The sequence below is a fragment of the Schistocerca piceifrons genome, chromosome X (genome assembly GCF_021461385.2).
Source record: "Schistocerca piceifrons isolate TAMUIC-IGC-003096 chromosome X, iqSchPice1.1, whole genome shotgun sequence".
In the NCBI taxonomy this organism is placed as follows: domain Eukaryota; kingdom Metazoa; phylum Arthropoda; class Insecta; order Orthoptera; family Acrididae; genus Schistocerca; species Schistocerca piceifrons.
Window position 1 is genome coordinate 119,246,208 of NC_060149.1, and position 22,199 is coordinate 119,268,406.

Sequence of the window (22,199 nt, forward strand, 5' to 3'; positions counted from 1 at the left end):
TCCTGTCGATCTCATTTTTGAGATGTTTGTATTCCTTTTTGCCTGCTTCATTTACTGCATTTTTATATTTTCTCATTTCATCAATTAAATTCAGTATTTCTTCTGTCACCCAAAGATTTCTATTAGCCCTCGTCTTTTTACCTACTTGATCGTCTGCTGCCTTCACTACTTCATCCCTCAAAGCTATCCATTCTTCTTCTACCATATTTCTTTCCCCCATTCTTGTCAATTGTTTCTTGATGCTCTTTCTAAAACTCTCTATAACCTCTGGTTCTTTCAGTTTATCATGGTCCCAACTCCTCAAATTCCCACCTTTTTGCAGTTTCTTCAGTTTTAATCTACAGTTCATAACCAATAGATTGTGGTCAGAGTCCACATCTGCCTTTGGAAATGTCTTACAATTTAAAACCTGGTTCCTAAATCTCTATCTTACCATTATATAATCTATCTGTTATCTGGATGCATTCCCTTATCTCTATTTCATCTACTTTGGTCCCAGAGCCATAGCAATTTAAACAGGTAACTACATTTGCAAAGGTACATTACTATTTGCATCATTAACTAAGCCTTTTCTGTATTCACTTTCCCATAATCTATGTAGCATACCATTCAAAATTCAATAAAATTTGGAATCCCTTTTGCATTGTTAATTATATAATCATTACATCTATTAGTAAACATTTTTTTCCAACTTCTTCGTTATGATAATTTTTATTTCTGGGTAATTTTTCTCTATACATTACTCTTAATCTATCAATTATTTGACAGATTTCATTCAACCAAATACAGCGACGTTTTCTGAATATTGTTTTTACTAAATCTCCACCAAAATTTTGGAATAAATCAGTAAGATTGCTTTATGACAAACCAGGAAAATAACCTTCATTAATTCTTATTATCAAATAAATATGTTTAATTTTATTTGAATTACTATCAGAGTATAGAACATACAATTCTAATAAATATTTTATAACTCAACAGAATCAAATTCTTTACCTAAATCATCCATAGTAATTTGTTTTTGGGTAAAAGATTCATTAATCCATCAGTATCCTCATATCCTTTTTGACCCATTTTTAATTTATTACCACTGAATTTATCTGGTAAACCACCAACATATTTGAAAGTTCCAACAAGTCTTGAACCAAAAACAGTATCTTGACTATGATTAATATATTTTAAAATTCTTTCACTTATTATTTTTTAACATCTTATTCTTTTCATTTTTTCTATCTTAACTGCTTCTTTTACTTATTCAATACAACATGTATTTCCAATTCACCTAAGGTATTACCTCCTTTATCACTTCCTTAATGTCTAAGTTCTGCTAAATAATGCTGATTATAAGGAATCATCTGTTTTTCAATTTATCTATCTTCTTGAACTACTTTTTATACTTGATCACATAAACGTTCAATTCCTTGTTTAAGTTATTCAACTGCATCAATAACTGGCTGATCTTTTTTAAATTTTCCATATTCTCCTCTTGGCTGTTGTTCCCATTTTTTTAACTCTTATTTTAATTGTTCTTTTACTTCTCTGTTTTGCTTAGCTCATTTAACAGCTTTTAGCTCATATTTTGAAAACATTTATTATGGGTAAAAATAGAATAATATTTTTTTATTTTACATGTAACGTTTTACTGTTCAATGCTTACAATCGACGTTTTTATGGATAATGATTATGTTTAGTGTTCCAATAAACCATATTCTCTTCTCTGTATTTACAATTATTAATTTTTCCTGACATATCTATTGTTGTGAAAACAATTAATTCTTTATTCCTATATTTACTACACAATCCTTTAAAATCGCCTAATTTTCAATCTCCACCTACAAACTCATGACATTTATAATTTACATTTGTGTCATCTTTTCTGAAAACCTTTAAAAAATTCAGATTATCTCTGACTAATTGTTTTGGTCTTTTTGAATAAGGTTGAGCAATCTAGTCCTTTATGTCGATCTCTCGTAAAATATTCTCCAACTATATTTTGCTTTTCAGGAATGAATTCACCAAAAACTATGAAAGATTATTTTCACATTTATGCCACAGAATAATTTCACCACTATTTTCAATTATCAGAAATTTTTTCATTAATTTTATCCTCAGTTTTTCCACACCTTTTTATAAATTCTTGATATTTTGCTTGCTCTAAATTTTTGGAATAAACATACAAATGGTTAATTTGTCAATTTTCCATCCATGTGCCAGAACGTAATTATCAATCATTAATGTTGTTTTCACATTACCACTTGGTAATACTGAATAGAATTTGGTAAAATTTTACCTTGTTTATTTTCTAATTTTTTTCAATAATTCTTATTTTTCTTCACATATCTGTCATTTATTTAAGTAATTTTAATTAATATAAATGAGTAGTTATTTCAGTTGAGCGATAATTCATCTCTTGTCAAAAAATATTAACTGTTCTAATAAAAGAAAAATAATAAAATATATACTAATGAAGAAATGACAGATATTCCTGTTGGAGAATACAGTTTAAAAATTTAGAAAAATTCATTCAATTGAACAACGTAATATGCATATTAAAGAGGAAATTTTAAACAGAGTTACTATTGAAAGTCATGTTAAATTGTTTATGGATAAAGAAGATTGTATTGGTCAAAATTTTGGATTTAGTAAACAAATTATTGTAGCTAATGAAAAAGAAATTGTAAATAATATTCCTAAAATTAAACCATTTGAAATAATTAATATTAATTTTAACCTAGATTGTGGAATATTTTTTGAACATAATGATCAATTTCGCAGAGAAGCTATTATTATGTCTTCATGTAAACCAAATGCTGAATTTGGAGAACGAATAGTTTATTAACTAAATTACCCTATAAATATTACAATTCTTGACACTATTCAAAATTTAATAATTACTATCATTGATGAAAATGAAAATTTGATTGACTTCAATGGTTCTCGTGTAACAGTAATTTAAAAAGAATTAATAGATTTTGTGTTAATAAATCATGAACAAAATCAAGAGTTATCAATTTTACTGATTTCCTGTTAATGACAAAACGAAAATAATTTAGATGTTCTGAACAAAGAAATGAAATTAATATTAATATTGATAATGGATGACTTCATCCTAATTGTTCACAGTTTAATTTTTCAGCATGCAATGGTAAATTTAATATTAAACTAATTTACAATTATGTGTTAAATTTGATTGATGTTATTGCAATTAGGAAAGGAAACAATGTTTTATCTAAAATATAATACCCATTTTTTTCTTCTTCAGATCTTATTTGATTTGATCAATTTCATCTCTATCAAATAAATTAACTATGGAAAGACGTTCTTAAAAGTGATTAAATTAAAAACAGACAAAATGAAGTAGTTTTTCCATTAGAATTATCTGGTACCTCTTATAAGAATATTGGAAAAATACTTTGGGAAGGAGATTTAACAGCAATTTTCATTTGGAGTTCAAGAAAAATCAAGACATTTCTGTAACTCGCAGGACTACTAATAATGATAATAGTACACTCACAAAAGAAGATAAAGTTGTTGAAAAAAGTATGGAAATTCGTGTTCCTGCTGTTAAAAATGAACCAGAATATTCAGTTGAACTAGAACAAGAAAGCCTGAAAGATCCAAAAAAATCCAGTTTTGAACTACAAACAATTGAGTTTGCTGGATTAAATTGAAAACAAATTTGGAATTAGATCTAACTAATTGTAATTCTTCTGAATTTGATATACCTTAGTTTATTTTTGTTGTTTTTTAAAATAATCGAAGAAATAATCGGTTAAATGATCTTCTTTATTTGATCGTGTTAAATCACAAAATATTTATGTAAATAATGGGGGAAGTGAAGATTTTCCCGAAGAATTATAGAATCAGGATCTCCTGGATAACTTTTTAAAAGCTTATGATGCTTTTAGAGATTTTAAAAGGATAACAGAAATATCGATGTAATTGTAAATCTGTTCAATGTTATTCAGAATTATCCTGTCCATGTCATAAATATGATTAGCAGAATGAGTGTTTTAACACCACAAAAACAACAATGAAATTATATTCGTTTTTTAATCAAAATATAATTTAATGATGTAATTAGGTATGTAATTACATATAGAAAAAGGATTTAACTTCTGATTTACAATACAAAATTTTAAATGAAAATTTTTAATTTCATAACTGAATATAAAAAAATAGAAGATTTGGGTTTTATAAAAATTAAAACGTTTGGTCAGTCATATTACCTCTTTGAATCCCAAATTTCAAATTTTAAAAATGTTTAATTTCAAAAATTATAATTTTTAATTTAAAAAACTTTCGAAATCTAATTTTTTCTATATAAATAAATGCAAAACAAAGCATGATCGACTTTGCTAATAATCTATTAAACCATCTCATCAGTTAATGTAATGGTTATGCTGAAGTGTTCAGTAAAATAACAGAGCTGAAAAAATACTAAACCTTACATTTCAGAAGCTGAAAATTTTATTACTTTTAGATAACAGATATAAAATTACTCTTTCATATTCTTATACTAAGATCTGTTTAGAAGATGATGAGAAATTAGAAAACATTTTGGATTAAAATTTATTTATCGATGTAAAAGACTAAATAAGGACTGTTCAATTCATGTTACTAAACTGGCATAAAATATAGAATGTTTGTTTTTTATAAATTTGGTTTTTTTAATCTTAAATTTTTATTGAATAAATTTATTTTTAATTAACTGAAGATTTCGATTGTAGAGATGTAAATTGTTAACAGGGAGAAAGAACAAAATCAAAATCATGGTTTTATATCGAGAAATTTTTTAAAAGTATGCCCTGTACTATAACGCCCATATATATGTATACAGGGTGGTCCACTGATCATGACCGGGCCAAATATCTCACGAAATAAGCGTCAAACGAAAAAACTACAAAGAACAAAAGTTGTATAGCTTGAAGGGAGAAACCAGGTGGCGCTATGGTTGGGCCGCTGGATGACGCTGCCGTAGGTCAAACGAATATCAACTGCGTTTTTCAAAATAGGAACCCTCATTCTTTATTACATATTCCTGTAGTACGTAAAGAAGAATGAATGTTTTAGTTGGACCACGTTTTTCGCTTTGTGATAGATGATGTTGTAATAGTCACAAACATATGGCTCACAATTTTAGACAAACAGTTGGTAACAGGTGGGTTTTTAAAATTAAAATACAGAGTGTAGGTATGTTTGAACATTTTATTTCGGTTGTTCCAATGTGATACATGTACCTTTGTGAGCTTATCATTTTTAAGAACGTATGCTGTTACAGCGTGATTACCTGTAAATACCACATTAATGCAATAAATGCTCAAAATTATTTCCGTCAACCTCAATGCATTTGGCAATACGTGTAACGACATTCCTCTCAACAGCGAGCAGTTCGCCTTCCGTAATGTTCGCACATGCATTCTCAATGCGCTGACGCATGTTGTCAGGCGTTGTCGGTGGATCACGATAGCAAATATCCTTCAATTTTTCCCCACAGAAAGAAATCCAGGGACGTCAGATCCGGTGAACGTGCGGACCATGGTATGGTGCTTCGACGACCAATCCACCTGTCATGAAATATGCTATTCAATACCGCTTCAACCGCACGCGAGCTACGTGCCGGACATCCATCATGTTGGTAATACATCGCCATTCTGTCATGCAGTGAAACATCTTGTAGTAACATTGGTAGAGCATTACGTAGGAAATCAGCATACATTGCAGCATTTACATTGCCATCAATAAAATGAGGGCCAATTATCCTTCCTCCCATAATGCTGCACCATACATTAACCCGCCAAGGTCGCTGATGTTCCACTTGTCGCAGCCATCGTGGATTTTCCGTTGCCCAATAGTGCATATTATACCGGTTTACGTTACCGCTGTTGGTGAATGACGCTTCGTCGCTAAATACAACAAGTGCAAAAAATCTGTCATCGTCCCGTAATTTCTCTTGTGCCCAATGGCAGAACTGTACACGATGTTCAAAGTCGTCTCCATGCAATTCCTGGTGCATAGAAATATGGTACGGGTGCAATCGATGTTGATGTAGCATTCTCAACACCGACGTTTTTGAGATTCCTGGTTCTCGCGCAATTTGTCTGCTACTGATGTGCGGATTAGCCACGACAGCAGCTAAAACACCTACTTGGGTATCATTTGTTGCAGGTCGTGGTTGACGTTTCACATGTTGCTGAGCACTTCCTGTTGCCTTAAATAACGTAACTATCCGGCGAACGGTCCGGACACTTGAATGATGTCGTCCAGGATACCGAGCAGCATACATAGCACACGCCCGTTGGGCATTTTGATCACACTAGCCATACATCAACACGATTTCGACCTTTTCCACGATTGGTAAACGGTCCATTTTAACACAAGTAATGAATCACGAAGGAAATACCGTCCGCACTGGCGGAATTTTACGTTATACCACGTACTTATACGTTTGTGACTATTACAGCGCCATCTATCACAAAGTGAAAAAAGTGGTCCAACTAAAAAATTCATATTTCTTTACGTACTACACGAATATGTAATGAATGGGGTTTCTATTTTAAAAAACGCGGTTGATATCCGTTTAACCTATGGCAGCGCCATCTAGCGGGCCAACCATAGCGCCATCTGGTTTCCCTCTTCAAGCTAGACAAGTTTCGTTCTTTGTAGTTTTTTCGTTTGACGCTTATTTCGTGAGATATTTGGCCCAGTCACGATCAATGGACCACCCTGTATAATAATCGTCGTGCCCAAGAGTTGCGTATGAGGCAGGCAGTGCAGCGAATTCTCTATTATACATGCCAACTTGTGTACTCACTGTCCTTTCCCCGCTGGTGTATTCCACTTGTACTCGACGACAGACTCAAGTGACAAGCTTTCGGTTAAATGGGCTGCGGTGGAGGCTAGCGTGTCGAACTGTTCAATATCCATATTTGTGGGGCATTCGGTTTCCCGATGTTCAACTGCATGGGAATGTGAGGGTATGGACATTCGTCGTGAAGGTTTAGATCGAACACGTCTGGCCACATAAAGAGAGGACTGCCATACTTTGCTGCGAGCACAGCGTAACGCCTCCATATTTGCGCCTGCCATTCGAGAACAAGTAGTGGACGCCCTGCAACATTCTGTGTCATCGCTCACCATTGTTCGGAGACTAGCAGCAACCAGTTTAGGGAATTATCTTCCCATGCGTAGCCTACCGTTAACATGTCAACATAAACGGCTACATTTGGAGTGGTTCTGTGACTGGGAAGCATGGACTGCTGATGTATGACGTCACACTGCATACAGCGATAAATCGCGGTTCTGCACCACTCTGGTTGGTTGATCTGGAGGAGGGGACCAAACAGCGAGGTCATCGGCCCCATCGGAGTAGGGAAGGAAGTCGGCCGTGCATTCTCAAAGGAATCATGTCAACATTTGTCTGAAGCGATTTAGGAAAATCACGGAAAACGTAAATTAGAATGGCTGGACACGGGTTTGGACGCGAGTCCAGTGTGCTAACCACTGCGCCACCTCGCTCGATTCTGCACTACTCTGGATGACCATTGTCGGCGAGTATGGTGGCACAGTGGAGTTCCGTTATAATAGCTTGGGGAGCCATTAGGTTTGACTTCAGGTCGCGGCTGGTAGTGACTGAGGGAACTCTCATGCCACGCTATCGTCGTGGCATTTTTCCGCAGGGCAATGCACGTCTCCATACGGCACGTGTCCCTATGAACTATCTGCCTGATGCTGAGGTACTTTTGTAGCTAAAAAGGTGGCCAGATCTGTCCTTGATAGAACATGTGTAGGGCCAGCTTAGACGTCAAATCTGTACCAGTGCCAGTGCAGGATATCGTGGACCAGTTACAGCAGTTGTTGGCCAGCGTGCCTTAGGGGAGGATACAACAGCTTTGTGACACCCTTCCCAAACGAATCAGAGCACGCATCCATATCTGAGAGGGTGCACCGCTATATCTGGTAAGTGGACTCAGACTGCCAGGTTCTTTGTAAACATGACTCGATATTGTAATCACTGTAATAACATCATATACCCACTCCTCCAGTGTAGTTCCCTTTCGTGTCCTCTTCCCCTAGTGGGTGCTTCACATATTTTTCCTCGGGCAGTGCAAAAAATAAACAATAAAAGGTAGACTGTTCGATAGTGTACATCTACTAATTTAAAATCTGTTATCACTCAATATCGTGTTATTCCACACTTTGCACTGAAACGTGCTTGGACCCTCCTTGACCAGGTGGTAAGGCCGAGCGGTTCTAGGCGCTACAGTCTGGAACCGCGCGACCGCTACGGTCGCAAGTTCGAATCCTTCCTGGGGCATGGACGTGTGTGATGTCCTTAGGTTAGTTGGGTTTAAGTAGTTCTAAGTTCCAGGGGACTGATGACCTCAGAAGTTAAGTCCCATAGTGCTCAGAGCCATTTGAACCAGGTGGTAAACATGCTGCTGTTCACTCCCGTTCCATTCTTCGACAGTGGTCTTCTCGAGGTCATCCAATGAGTGAGGAGGGTTCCCACGACGACGCACTGCAAATTTCAACTGGTCCCGAGCATGCTGAATCTGTTCACGTCAGCAGATACCGCAGGCCATACAATTTGAATGATTCCTGCCTGCTGCTGGGAGGCGTCCACAAGTTTGGCGCGGTGTGCTCGTGCTTAATCGTCTTAAAAGATGAATACACCGCCAAGATGTTGATCGGAAAGCTCGAGCATGGGATGAGGATTTTCTCTCGATAGTACATTGCACTCATATTACCCTCGATAGCTATGACAGGTGTCGGACATCTGTACTTGGTACCGGCCCAAAACATCACTGATCGATCTCGCTGCATAACTTGTGCGACGGGAAACGTGTTCAGGTACCAGGCCTCCTCTGCAAACTTGACGACGATCATCAGGTGTTTGACAAATCTTGCACTCATAGATCAAGAGGACCTGACGCCATTAACCCAAAATGGTTCAAATGGCTCTGAGCACTATGGGACTTTAACTTCTGAGGTCATCAGTCCCCTAGAACTTAGAACTACATAAACCTAACTAACCTAATGACATCACACACATCCATGCCCAAGGCAGGATTCGAACCTGCGACCGTAGAGGTCACACGGCTCCAAATTGTAGCGTCTAGAACCGCTCGGCCACCCCGGCCGGCCATTAACCCAAGTTGCATACTGGTTGTCTCCCTGTCCACCTTCTTCACACACCACAGTACTAGGAGGCTTGTGATGTTGTTCTTAATTGACGCATAGAGGTCAAATTGATGGCATCGAGATCGCTACATACTGTCTGGTTCGACAAAGCTCTCCCAGGTGCCTCCAAAAACTTAGTGCCCAGTCCTGTCCTCCGCGCATGCACGCTAATTGTTCGTGGCTCTCTTGCAGCCATCTCATGATTGAATACCATTACTCACCGCGCAACTGAACTACCGACGACTGACGGACGTCCCTCCCCGTTCTCAAGTCCTGGACTTGTTTTGATCTGACACGTGATGTTGAAGGCTTTCCAGCAGAAATATATCATACTGACTCAGTTTCACTCGTATTCCATTAGAAATTTCAGTTAGCATTTCATACTTCTTGGTAAGGGGGAGGAGTGTAATACCTTGGGATTTCTCCTTGATTTTTCTGTACAGGGCATCTAATGCTGTTATTGACACTCCAACCAGTCAAGTGGATGGGCAGTTTGCGGGTCAGTCTTGTCTGGAAAGGTGGCAGCCTTAGTGTGAGTGGATAACATTTGAGCACCTTTGAGTATCTCAGGTGTTTCGGAAAGGTCATGCAAGACATCCACACTCAAGGGTAATCTAAGCAACTTTCAACTGTATCTCTCCAAGTACAAGCACGAATTTCATAAGTCTTTAGATATTGTCAAAGTGCGTTAACTGGCGGGTTCAGCAGAAATGTGCTGTGCACATTTTTGGAGAGTATGCACTCTAATTAGGTTGAATTTGGATGTAGTGTCCAATGAGGAATCTGATCAGGAGCTTGCCTCTAGTCTTTTGTGGACGGGTTTTGCTGTCGGATTTTCATGGATTTATAATTTGTCCTGTCGATATCAGTGCTCCCTACAGGCTTGGGTGGCATTTAGTTTGTTTTTTTTTTTAACTCGGGAAATAGTGCTAAAAACGACTTCCCCAACGGTTTTCGCTTCCATTCTCGAGGGTCTCTCACGAGGTGACTACACCCTATTATACAAACAGTGAACTTACGAAACACTACTTGTGAACATTAACCACGAACTGCTTTCTTAGCACCATACACAGCGTCCTCTCGCATCATCACTTACAAGTAAACTAATTAACAGTAATTACTGAGTACAGTAGCAAGCGCTAACCAGATTGAGTGATGAAAGTCATTTCCAGTATATAATGGAACAATCTGACGCGTCCACGACGTTTGATTACTCATGGCGAAATGCGCGTAACAATCTGCATGGTGTTACAATTTCTTCTTTAAAACGACAGCTCTCCTGTTGCGCATTTCGTGACCAATTCTGTCGCAAGGAAGCGTTGTAGCACTGACTTTAATTTTTTATTTTACTTAAGACTATTTCCTTTTATAGATTAAATATGTATAAACAACTTATTGCTTGTACGGAATGTAACAGGCGCTGTTGTCTATTTTGTAACCTTTTTTCACTGTTCCATAGAACAGTCAAGCTGACTATTCCAAAATCACATAGCAAAAAAAAACTTAAGTGCATTGCCCTTGCTGTATATCGAAATATGAAACTGTGTTACCTGAACTTCTCGCCCAAGGACAGTTACTGAGACAGCTTTTCACTTTGCACTTGAAGCCTCTGGATACAAACGTGCAGTCCGAACAACATCTGGGTTGAAGAACAATAGTCCAGTTTTCTTCAACGACTTGGACCGACACTAGAACAGAAAATACTCATGAAAATTCCTTCTTATGTAAAAAAAATCTAAGTCTGGTAAATGAAAAAATAACAGACATCAAACTCATTTCACTGAACCACTAAACATTAAAAATGTAGAACAAACTATGTTCGCTCTCTTTCTTCCAACAAGAATAAAATTTGTAGTTCATCTTCGTCAACTAAACGTTCCTACAGGACGTTAGCAAAGGGGCAATAGCTGGAAACCATCTATTAGTGCATCGTAATTGCGAATTATGTTGGGACTGCTTATTCAAATGTTCGTCAGTGTTCGCCAAAAACATTGAATATACACAGTAATTATAAAGTTTATGAAACATTTCGAAAAATCGGTGTAGATAAATGGCTAAGAGTGACGTAAAAAACGATCCAGTGCGTAAAAGACAAACTCTCATCGCTTTTTTTGAACGTGGTTCCGGCAAGTTAGTTTGGAAAACCGCCGACAAGGGTGCCACTGACTGTAGTAGCTGTAGACGGCGGCGAACCAAGCATAGAAAAAATTTTGTGTGCTACAATTTGCTCCTTACCAATAGGTACTGAGTGTTTTACAAGACAGCACCAGTTTATACAACATAGTGACGTGCAATAAATTCGAGGAGGATGACTTTTTGTTCGATGCAAGACGCTGGGGGCCACCGGCTGTATCAGAACGGATAGTGGCCATGAGAGGCACGTGATGTTGTTATGTCATACAGACTCTTCATATCGAGCTTGCGCAGAATCGAACATCCCTTAACCAACAGTGTGGAAAATCCTATGTAAGCAATTAAGACTGAAGCCGTACAAATTACAGCTCCTGCGAGTCATAAGGCATGACGACAAACTGCGCCTTCTGTAGTTCTGCATTGATGATCAGCCGACACAACATACGCATATGAGCAACGTAGTATCCACATACAACTGTCGAATACATCCGGGATTCTAAGAAAGGTAACATGTTCTGTTCTGCGTCCAACAAGATCGTTTACGGAGCCATGTTGCCCGCCGACAGAATTGTCAATGGTATCACCTATTGCTACATGCTGCAACAATGGCACAAGCCACAACTGGTAACTTATAGTGGGGATTTCTTTCACAGTATCTCGAAGACTTTCGACACTGCATCGCAGCAGCTGTTCTTACTATCGCTCCTGATATGCTGGGGCACAACTGGACTACCAGTTAGATATGGGCCGTGTAGAATTGCACTCTGCTAAAGCTACAGTTCGATCGTTTTTGGTGAAATACATAAATAACGTACTAAATCGTAAGATTACCGGTAGTAATTGTAGCATTGGCAGCCGGCCAGTGTGGCCGTGCGGTTAAAGGCGCTTCAGTTTGGAACCGCGTGACCGCTACGGTCGCAGGTTCGAATCCTGCCTCGGGCATGGATGTGTGTGATGTCCTTAGGTTAGTTAGGTTTAAGTAGTTCTAAGTTCTAGGCGACTGATGACCTCAGAAGCTAAGTCGCATAGTGCTCAGAGCCATTTGAGCCATTTTGTAGCATTGGCAGGGAAACAAACATAGGAGAGAAGCTGGGAACCGACGACTTCTCGTTGCTTTTGTTTGCTTGCTTGTTTTGCACATAATTAGAACCGCACATCCTTCATTGTTAGTCCACATCCTTAAAAAAATATAAACTGCGTTTTATAAGTAATAAAAATTAGCTGATCGTGTAACTTCTGTACTTTTATGTAACCGAAGAAATTACTTTTGCTGCAAACATAATTTACATGCACAAACATAAAAAAATCTGTATTAGTTTTGTGATTTTTTTTTTGTACTCAGTAGAACATTCTTCATCATGATCAAAGGAAAATGTTTCCTGTTGCAAGTGATAAGTGTGAAAGGTGTTTATGAACAACAGGAACACATTTTATATAAGCTCTAAGGAATATTAAAGGGATGAGAGAATGAGATTTTCACTCTGCAGTGGAGTGTGCGCTGATATGAAACCTCCTGGCAGATTAAAACTGTGTGCCGGACCGAGACTCGAACTCGGGACCTTTGCCTTTCGCGAGCAAGTGCTCTACCAACTGAGCTACCCAAGCACGACTCACGAGCCGTCCCCACAGCTTCAATTCTGCCAGTACCTCGTCTCCTACTTTCCAAACTTCACAGAAGCTCTTCTGCGAACCTTGCAGAACTAGCACTCCTGGAAGAAAGGATATTGCCGAGTGCAGAGTGAAAATCTCATTCTGGAAACATCCTCAAGGCTGTGGCTAAGCCATGTCTCCGCAATATCCATACAGTTTTAGTCCGCCAGGAAGTTTTATTAAAGTTATGTTTGATAAGTTTTTGTTTTGAGGCTTTTTTTAAATTTTACCTTTGCATTTTCTAGCGTTCTATGATAAATCTGTATTGTTTGTTTTATTTTTATTTTATAAATCAACCATTTTGGAATACAATTTGGATTAAATATTGATAATTTCAATTTCGCTATAAATACTGTTTACTTTTAAGTAAAAGACAGAAGGATAATTATGTAGAGCAAAAATGTTTCGCAGGTTACGCGACCCTTTATATATCCTCACTCAGTTTCTAAACGGTTCACCGCTCCTTATAAATATGTCACTTACTGCCTTATTCTACGCTGCAGGTCGTACGGAGCATAAACTGTTGACGATTTTGGTACATGAAATAAAAGGGCACATCCTGCAATTTTTACGCCTGAAAATGAAGCTTGTTAAAGTAATTGAAGGCGTAAAGTACAAGTGCTGCCTCCAGCATAGAATACCTCCTACGTGTTCCACATTGAAATGAAAGCTAAGTCCAGCCTTATGCCTCGTACAAGACCTACACAACAAGATTTTGGATAAATCAGGAGATACAGGACCAACTATGCCGAAAAGAAATCATCAATTAAGAAACGTATGTAGCCCACTTATGTTTAAGCAAAAATGTAACGCCATTTATTTTCGATCTCATTACCAAATCAACTGATAGATACATACACTTCACAAATATGTAAGTTAGTTATATTCATAACAAGAAATTCAATAAGCTCATGGTTACCCAACATCATACAAAACCTCCAGTAAAAGAATATCAATCTAACTTTGACTTTTACCCAAGACTAAAAAACCTTACAGATACTGTATTTACAGAACAAGAAACTTTCTTGCTTAACAAAGCGGTTAAATACAACCTAGCCCCAAATCTACATGATTCAGCCATCAAACACTAGAAATCTACTACCAAAGTTGCGTTGAACATAGCCGATCTCACATTCGGGAAGCAAAAAGAAATCACAGTGAACATAACAAATATAACTGAGAAACAATTTCACAACAAAAAAACACAAATTCCAGTCAGCTTGAGAACATAGAACTCTGAAAAGCATAAACCACAAATTATCGACAGATTATACTTTGGGAGATTCCATGGTGCCCGATGTTACATTTTGAAATGACTGGTTAATTATATTGACTTTTTATTAATCTATAAAGATATATTTGTTTTATAAATCATCATCATACATTGTGTTATTCAGACAAAGGTCTTGAATTAATATTTAAGCAGTGGAGAGCATTAAAATTAAAGAACAAGAAAGTAATTTATATTGTGACTCATGTTACAAATTTGGGACATACTATTGCTAATGTACAATTTAGGTCAAAAGTGTCCTAAAACTACTAGCAGTATGGATCTGGTTTTTGTCAGAGGAAATGAAAATTAGGTTGGCATTCAAATGACACAGTTACAGATTTCTAAAAATATTTATACCATGTAAAATATTGTAATATATTGAAAAAAGCGCGAGATTCGATGTTATGTGGCTCATGTTACTTGCTACTTATTGTTGGAAAAAGTTTATCCTGTGAGCAGAGAAATAACAATATGACATTATTTACCAAATAAGAACTTTACATTTCATTTTTTAAACACTATGGAAAATTATAAGAGGATGACAGCTGGGAAAATAAACTGTAAATTCAGTTAAAATTCAGATAATTGAAAATATTCTCTTGCATTGAAAACATCAGGTGGATCAATCGTATTTATAATTTTGTCCTGTGTGTACAGCATTTCATCACATTTTGCAGGTCATTTCCAGTAATGAGCAGCATGCTCCAGTGCACTGATCAGATAAGTTTCCGAAAATTGCACGTACCTGCCCAGCATAGAATTTACCATCATATTCCACTTTCTACCAGCCTCCAATTTTTACACTTTCTATAGTCTCTTCAGTATGATGATCTACAGCAGGGAAATTCTTTGATGACAGCAGATATGTTTGTAGTACTCCTGTCTCGTGATGAAAGCAGTGAATACCTTTCATGTTTGGTACTGATGGTGCTAAAGACAATATTTGAGACAGATTGAGTTTCACATTGATTCCTTCAATTTCGTCAGTAGACATATGAAAAACCTGCATATTTGTGGTACTTGCAGGTGCCTGAGTAAAAATTAATGCATCATCTACTATGAATTTTCGCCTTTTTACTGCATTCCACACTTGCCGTTTCGCAACTGCACCAATTCCATCTACAGCTCCTTTACCGTGGGATGCAGCAAAAAAGTTCCTATATATTTCCACATTGTGGAACAATTGAAGTTGAGATACAGCAGCAGTAATATATTTGTTTTTAAATTGTGAGGCAGGTCCATATAACCAGATTGAAACTACCTTCACATTTTCAAGTATAGTTGGCAGTACCTTGCTAATGTATGCAATCACAGTATCCTTGGAATGGGCTAAGTTGTTTGAAACAACAACAATTGGGTGACGAGAACCTGAATGCCACAGTGACACAGTGAAAATACTAACTTGTGCTTGTGCCCAATGTCCACTTTGAACCTCATCGTGATTAGGCCAAGTGTAATCTTCAGCAAAATCAATATGCAGCAATGCAAACTCCTTAGAATCTTGGTTCAGAACCATTTCATTTTGTGATAATAAGATGCAGATTGAGCTCCCTTTGTATAGCACTGAAGAAGAAAGTTAGGAATTATGGAAATTATGCATTTCACTATATCAGCTGTAGATCCTTCTTCTTCGACTTTAATAATTTTAGAGCCATTTTCTTCCATCTTCAAAACATACCATGATAAATTTACAATTTCCAGCTCGTCAATTTTAATGGGTTTTGTTGAAATCTCTACCATTCTGACATGTGTTGCATTCAGTTCGCTAACAGAGCTGACTAGGTGGCTGATATATGGTAGTTGATACAAATATGTTACTGTATGCTGGAATATTATCATGTTTCTTATGAAGGGTGCTGATAGCATTTATGAAATTTTCATGATATTTACACAAATATGCGTTATGAGGTTGTTTGCTGCTTAACTGAACATGTGGTGGCCGTATTTCTGCAAACTTAGATTTCCCAATTTGAACTTCAGGGTGTTCCTGTTTGAATGCCTCATATGTTTCCATGATGGACACGACTAAGTGACGAATATGAACTGTCTTCTTCTCATTATTTTTTCTAATTGCTTTTGTGTCCTTTCAGTCTGGTGACTGGCGACTAACGTCTTCACGACAGTAGGAACCAGTTACCAAGTTTCTACTTTGACAACTAAGGCCTCTATTTTGTGGCCTGCTGCCATGACTGGGTGTTTTTGACTTTCCATCTGATGAATTTCCACACAAATCAGTGAACAGCTTACGAACAACTACAACTTTATGTCGTGGTGAAGATGGCAATAAATGATTGGATCGAGCCGTGGCTTTATCCAGAGCACTATGTGACTTATAAGGTGACAACCCAGCTTAACAAGGCTGCTGATCTTGCATCTTACGTTGCCTATGTTTTCTGACTCTCTGCTTCAGAACTAATCGTTGCGCTTTGAGGGAGGAAATCAAACAGAATAACCCCTTCAGAGTAACAGAGGACCGTCGCAATGACTTAACGTGCTAAGGGCGCTGCTTTGAACTTTTTCTTCGAGCGAGAGGTGGTGTGGTGACACTACATGGATTGCCGTTTTGTTTCCGGGTCGATGTGATGAACCCATGTTTCATCGCCTGTAACGATGTCCGACAAAATGTTGTCACGATCAGCCTCATAACGTGCAAGCAGTTCCACACAAGATGGTCCTCCGTTGCTGTTTATGGTATTCTGTTGGGTGGCGAGGAACCAAGCTGACAAATACCTTTTAAAACCGCAGCTAGTAAACGAGAGTGCTAGCACTACCAACTGAGACGACTAGTTGAGCAGCGAGGTGTTTGATTGTGATCTGTCGATCATCTTGCGGCGGGTCAGGGTTTAATTTCTCGTGTCTATTCGTCGTTGTCACTGTGCAGGCTAAAATTAAAATTCACCTACCTCAGAACGGCGTCTGCTCAATGTCCCTTCACTCGGCAACTTAGATACTTACAAGATGATGTAAAAGCAGCGTTGATAAAAAAACACTACCTAATATCTACAATTACTGAGGCCGCCCAACTCTAGTTATGAAAGAAAGTTCTGTAGAAATACTGTCATCCAATTTTATCGGGAAGTAAGAAAATGGATTGGCTTGTGAAAAATAATGTCCGAAATTCCCACATAATAATGTTTATTTTGTCTTTGATAACCAAAGAAAAGGTACTTTCAGTCCACATTTAGATATTAGCTATTTCCTTCCAGATCACGAGTCATACACACATTTCACACGCACAGCAGCCAGAAATCTGTCCAAACCCGACCCAAATTAAACAACGTTTGCACAATCATTAATTTCACCACTAATATGAGTTATTACATTCGGTCTTTCTTGTGGATTTCTAAAACAGAAACTGCTCGCCAAAAATGCTCGGTAGTTGAATACTGAAACATGCCACGCAGATTCTATGAAGGCCAATATTTCACACGCGAATATCTGACCAACAGATTTAGTCAAAATGCCTTGCGGGATTAGCCGAGCGGTTACAGGCGCTGCAGTCATGGACTGTGCGGCTGGTCGCGGCAGAGGTTCGAGTCCTCCCTCGGGCATGGGTGTGTGTGTTTGTCCTTAGGATAATTTAGGTTAAGGACTAATGACCTTCGCAGTTAAGTCCCATAAGATTTCACACGCATTTGAACATTTAGTCAAAACCTCTGAAATTTCGCCAAGCAGTCCTCAACAACAACTGCTATCGACTTAGCTCACCAATAACTCAAACAAATTCTTCATCTTACACAGTATTTATAATGGCACTTGTAACGTGACCATCCGCATTCAAAGCTAGTGAGCGATCTCCTTCTTCCAGCCTCACTCCCAGTATAACAGGTAACGAGCGCGTACCGCCTCAATTCTGATTGGCTCACCATACTGACGCCCAATCAGAATACTCGCTCATGATCATACTCGCGCCAAAACTGGCCTGCACCAGTCGTTATTCACAGTCGCATTTGCATCAATCTGACATACATATATTAAAGTAATGTTTAACAAACGAAAATGAAAAGACAATAATTCTGGAAATATTCTTTAGATACAGATCTTACTCCAGCTGACTTGCTGGCTGCTCTGTTACAATAGTAATCACACCTAGAAATACATTAGCAAAGTGGGTAAATCCCCTAGGATCATTTTCCCACGACAGGCTTGTGTAACTCTTGCAGTTTACTTAAGACGGATATAATACAATATTGAAATTTGACGAATGTCTCACATACACACCCTCATTTACTCACAGCCTCACATAACACATAATAAAATAAATACTGATTTTAATAGTTATTTCTGAAGTTATTCTAGATTTCATACTACAAAAATTGTAAGGTATTTGAAATTTTTTAAATTAAATTTCAGTTAAATAATTCTATGCCCTGATACTTCAGGTGAGTATTTCAATTGACAACCAAAAAGAAGTCATAAAAGTTCCCAAGTGAATTTCCTTTTTTAAGCGTAGTTTTTCTAACTTTAAAGTAAATTTTTCTATCTCTGAAACTATGCCCGCTAGAAAGCTCAGATTTCCACACCACCTTTCTATTTGAAAGCGATTAAACAAAAACTACTATCCTTCATTTAGATTCTTATAGGTGGTGAATGGAGGCTTCAGTCAGAGACATGGAATAGCTTTCCCACGGCAGGCAATGACAGATGCACGTGTGTCTCCCAGGTAGGCCGCTAGATGTCAGCCCCCGAAGTTACATAGAGCAAGCTATCCTAAAACAAACGTTCGCTCGGAACAACTTGCGACGCTACAACCTCGAATGAGAGTGTCCGCACGTTCCAACATTTCAGGAGTCATAGCTGTGTTCGGACGACCGGCACGCCGGAGATCTGACAGGTTTTCGAGACCTTGCTGCGATGATGACAGACGCCTCGCCCCAACAACTCACTACCAGGTCTCCGTAGACTTTCTAGAAGCACCTATGAATATCTGCCATGCCCTGGTTTCCAAATGTGTGTGAAATCTTATGGGATTTAACTGCTAAGGGCATCAGTCCCTAAGCTTACACACTACTTAACCTAATTTATCCTAAGGACAAACACACACACCCATGCCCGAGGGAGGACTCGAACCTCCGCCGGGACCAGCCGCACAGTCCATGACTGTAGCGCCTGAAACCGCTCGGCTAATCCCGTGCGGCCTTGGTTTTCCTCCGAACGAAGATCAATGATAGCTCTGTGCTTGGAAAGCACCTACATTACAGATTATTTTGAAGGCTACATATAGCGCCGCAACCAGTCGAAAACTCATGAAACTACAGGAGCTGAAGCGCGAATATTCCATGATATCCCATAACAAATTCTGCATTATTTTGGAAATTGGTCGAAAAGAAAAGTATTGCATTACTTATTGAAAGCTCCTCCTACTAAACCTGCAAACGTGCGTTGCACATTGAAGAGGGGTACAATAATAATCCACCAAAAGTAGGTACACAACTCAGTATCACGAGATATCGAGCACATGTTGTAGGCTAAAGACGGAAAACGCCGCTCTGCATAGAACCAATCACTCCAAAGGAAAATCTATTACGTTTCCACTACCAGATGCTGCAGACTATATTCAGTTCAGATCGAAAAACTGCCTGTTGACCCCTTGCTTCTGGAGAAGTTACTGCTTAAAGTTGCTCATAGAAGAAGTATAGTGTACGATACCGTACTGATGAACTGTAAGTAATATTTACATCATATAGTAAATAGCATTTGACTCTGAACAACTGTGGCCACACTGTTTCTATCACATATACAGGGTGTCCATTATGTCCCGATATTATTTCAGAAAAAAATCATAGCTTGCAAATTATTAGACATAAAGCACCATGGTTGTGGTAAAAGATTTAGCGCCTCTCAAAGTTTTCTCAGTTATGCCAAAATTTCAACTCGTCGCTAGTAGGAAATCAAGGCGACATTCGAGTTTTGCTCATGTATGGATCAGCACAGTAGCGTAATAGTTCTGACTGCGTCAGTGATTCGTGCACGAAGGGTAAGAGTGTCACTAAGTCGTGTTGCTTACATGAAATCCTTCACGTCAGCGCACAACAAGAAGTCTAATAGTGTCTGCGGGCTTTGAAATAATAATGAAATGAGTGACCCTCAACTACGTACCCTCAGGCTCCGAGTTGAAATATTAAAAGTTTTGGCTGGTTTCGTTGTCTAGGGGCTGGGATACGTAGTTGCCGCATTACAGGCCAAATACTACTGAGTCTACAGTATACAATATGAACATACACATGAATCGAATGGTCAAAGGTTCCTATCGCTCAGCAGTTGCGAATTTTGAATGAATAGACATTTATAAATGAAAGATTGCAATTAAATAAAACCTGCAGGTACTATTCTTAACGACTTTAAATGATTAGTACGATAGTAGACGTACCTATAAGAATGCCGTTTATTACTACAAAACACCTATTGGTGTCGATGGTCCAGCTCATAAATAAAATATAAGTTGAATAACAGGCAAACAATAGATTCCTACTTCATGCAATTAGTTATGAACAACAACATAGCTCGCGAGATATTCACTTCTAAATGCATACTACGTCTTCACTGCAGAAGCCACGGAAGTCTCACAAGTGCACAGGTCGGCACTACGAAATATTTCTATCTCCCGCGAAAACGCGCAAACCGCTCCACACTCTCCAAGTCTCTCCTGCTACTATGCGTCCGTCGCTCCATACTGTCCAGAACTCTCCGTGTCCTGTGCGACTGTCCTTCGCGCCACACTCTCCCCATCTCCCGGCCTCTCTCCGAACGATGCTCCTCCTCCACTTCGGTAGTTGCCTGCTGTAGTAACGAGCGCTATGATTGGCTAGAACGCTCCCGCCGTGTTTTCAAGCCAACACACACTCAAAAACGTAATGAAACACATTCGAAATAATGGATTTACATTTAAATAACTAGAAATTAAATAAATATTCCTGCTGCTGGACCATAAACACGCTCTAACACACGTTATTAAATACAGAAACAAATCAAATAAACATATGTCAAAGGAATAGAAATAAAAGGTAAGCCAGTAGCTTAATGTCTCTGTGCTTTCTAAACACCGTAAATATTTAACCAATTTCTTCATTAATAGTTTATGTTGGATATAAACAAAGACATAGACGAATAAATATATTTATAAGCATGCTGCTACCGTTTTTTCGTGTAACTATGGAGCACTTATGGCCTGACGCGATCGATAGTAATCAGCCACTTTGACATCCAATAACTCATGTACTATTCAAGTTCACATGCCTGTAATTTATACCAATTTAGGTTTACACTAATAGCTTTCTAAAGACACGTCGATCGACAAAATCGGATGAACCGTTTAGATTTTGGAAATTCGTTGCTGGGTGTTACTTGTATAATTTATCGTCAGATACTAAACTTTAAACTAACAAAGATATTGAAAATCTGATTACACCATCAGAATCGTCATGGAAATAATGGTAATGTACATGTTTCTTTTTGAGGTATCATGATTCATCAGCCTACTATTAATTTCTATACGAACTGTGGGTTGTTTGGGGGGAAGAGACCAAACAGCGAGGTCATCGGTTTCATCGGATAGGGGAAGGATGGGGAAGGAAGTCGGCCGTGCTCTTTCAAAGGAACCATCCCAGCATTTGCCTGGACCGATTTAGGGAAATCACGGAAAACCTAAATCAGGATGGCCGGACGCGGGATTGAACCGTCGTCCTCCCGAATGCGAGTCCAGTGTGCTACCACTGCGCCACCTCGCCATACGAACTGTGAAATGTCTGCCATGATGGTTTCACAAAGTCCGCCATCTTTGGCACTCACGGCATACAAGTCTCTTTCATCGACACAGGGTCACCAAGGAATTCCCAGCCATGTGGTCGGCCTTGGCCCCGGTTAACGTTCGGCACCACGCAGCCACCAGCAAGTCGCGGCTCACCGAAAGGCCCCAGCGTGGGCACGCCAACTCCGAACTTAGAATATTTTCAGGGCGCCA

General features: G+C 38.4%; 1 protein-coding gene across 1 annotated transcript in view; it reads right to left on the reverse strand.

The window, feature by feature from the left end:
- LOC124722843 overlaps positions 1 to 22,199 on the reverse strand; it is a 231,695-nt gene that overhangs the window by 12,981 nt on the left and 196,515 nt on the right. Inside the window, exon 2 of the mRNA XM_047247968.1 lies at positions 10,734 to 10,871. Coding sequence (XP_047103924.1) covers positions 10,734 to 10,871 — 138 coding nt within the window. The remainder of the gene's footprint in view (positions 1 to 10,733; positions 10,872 to 22,199) is intronic.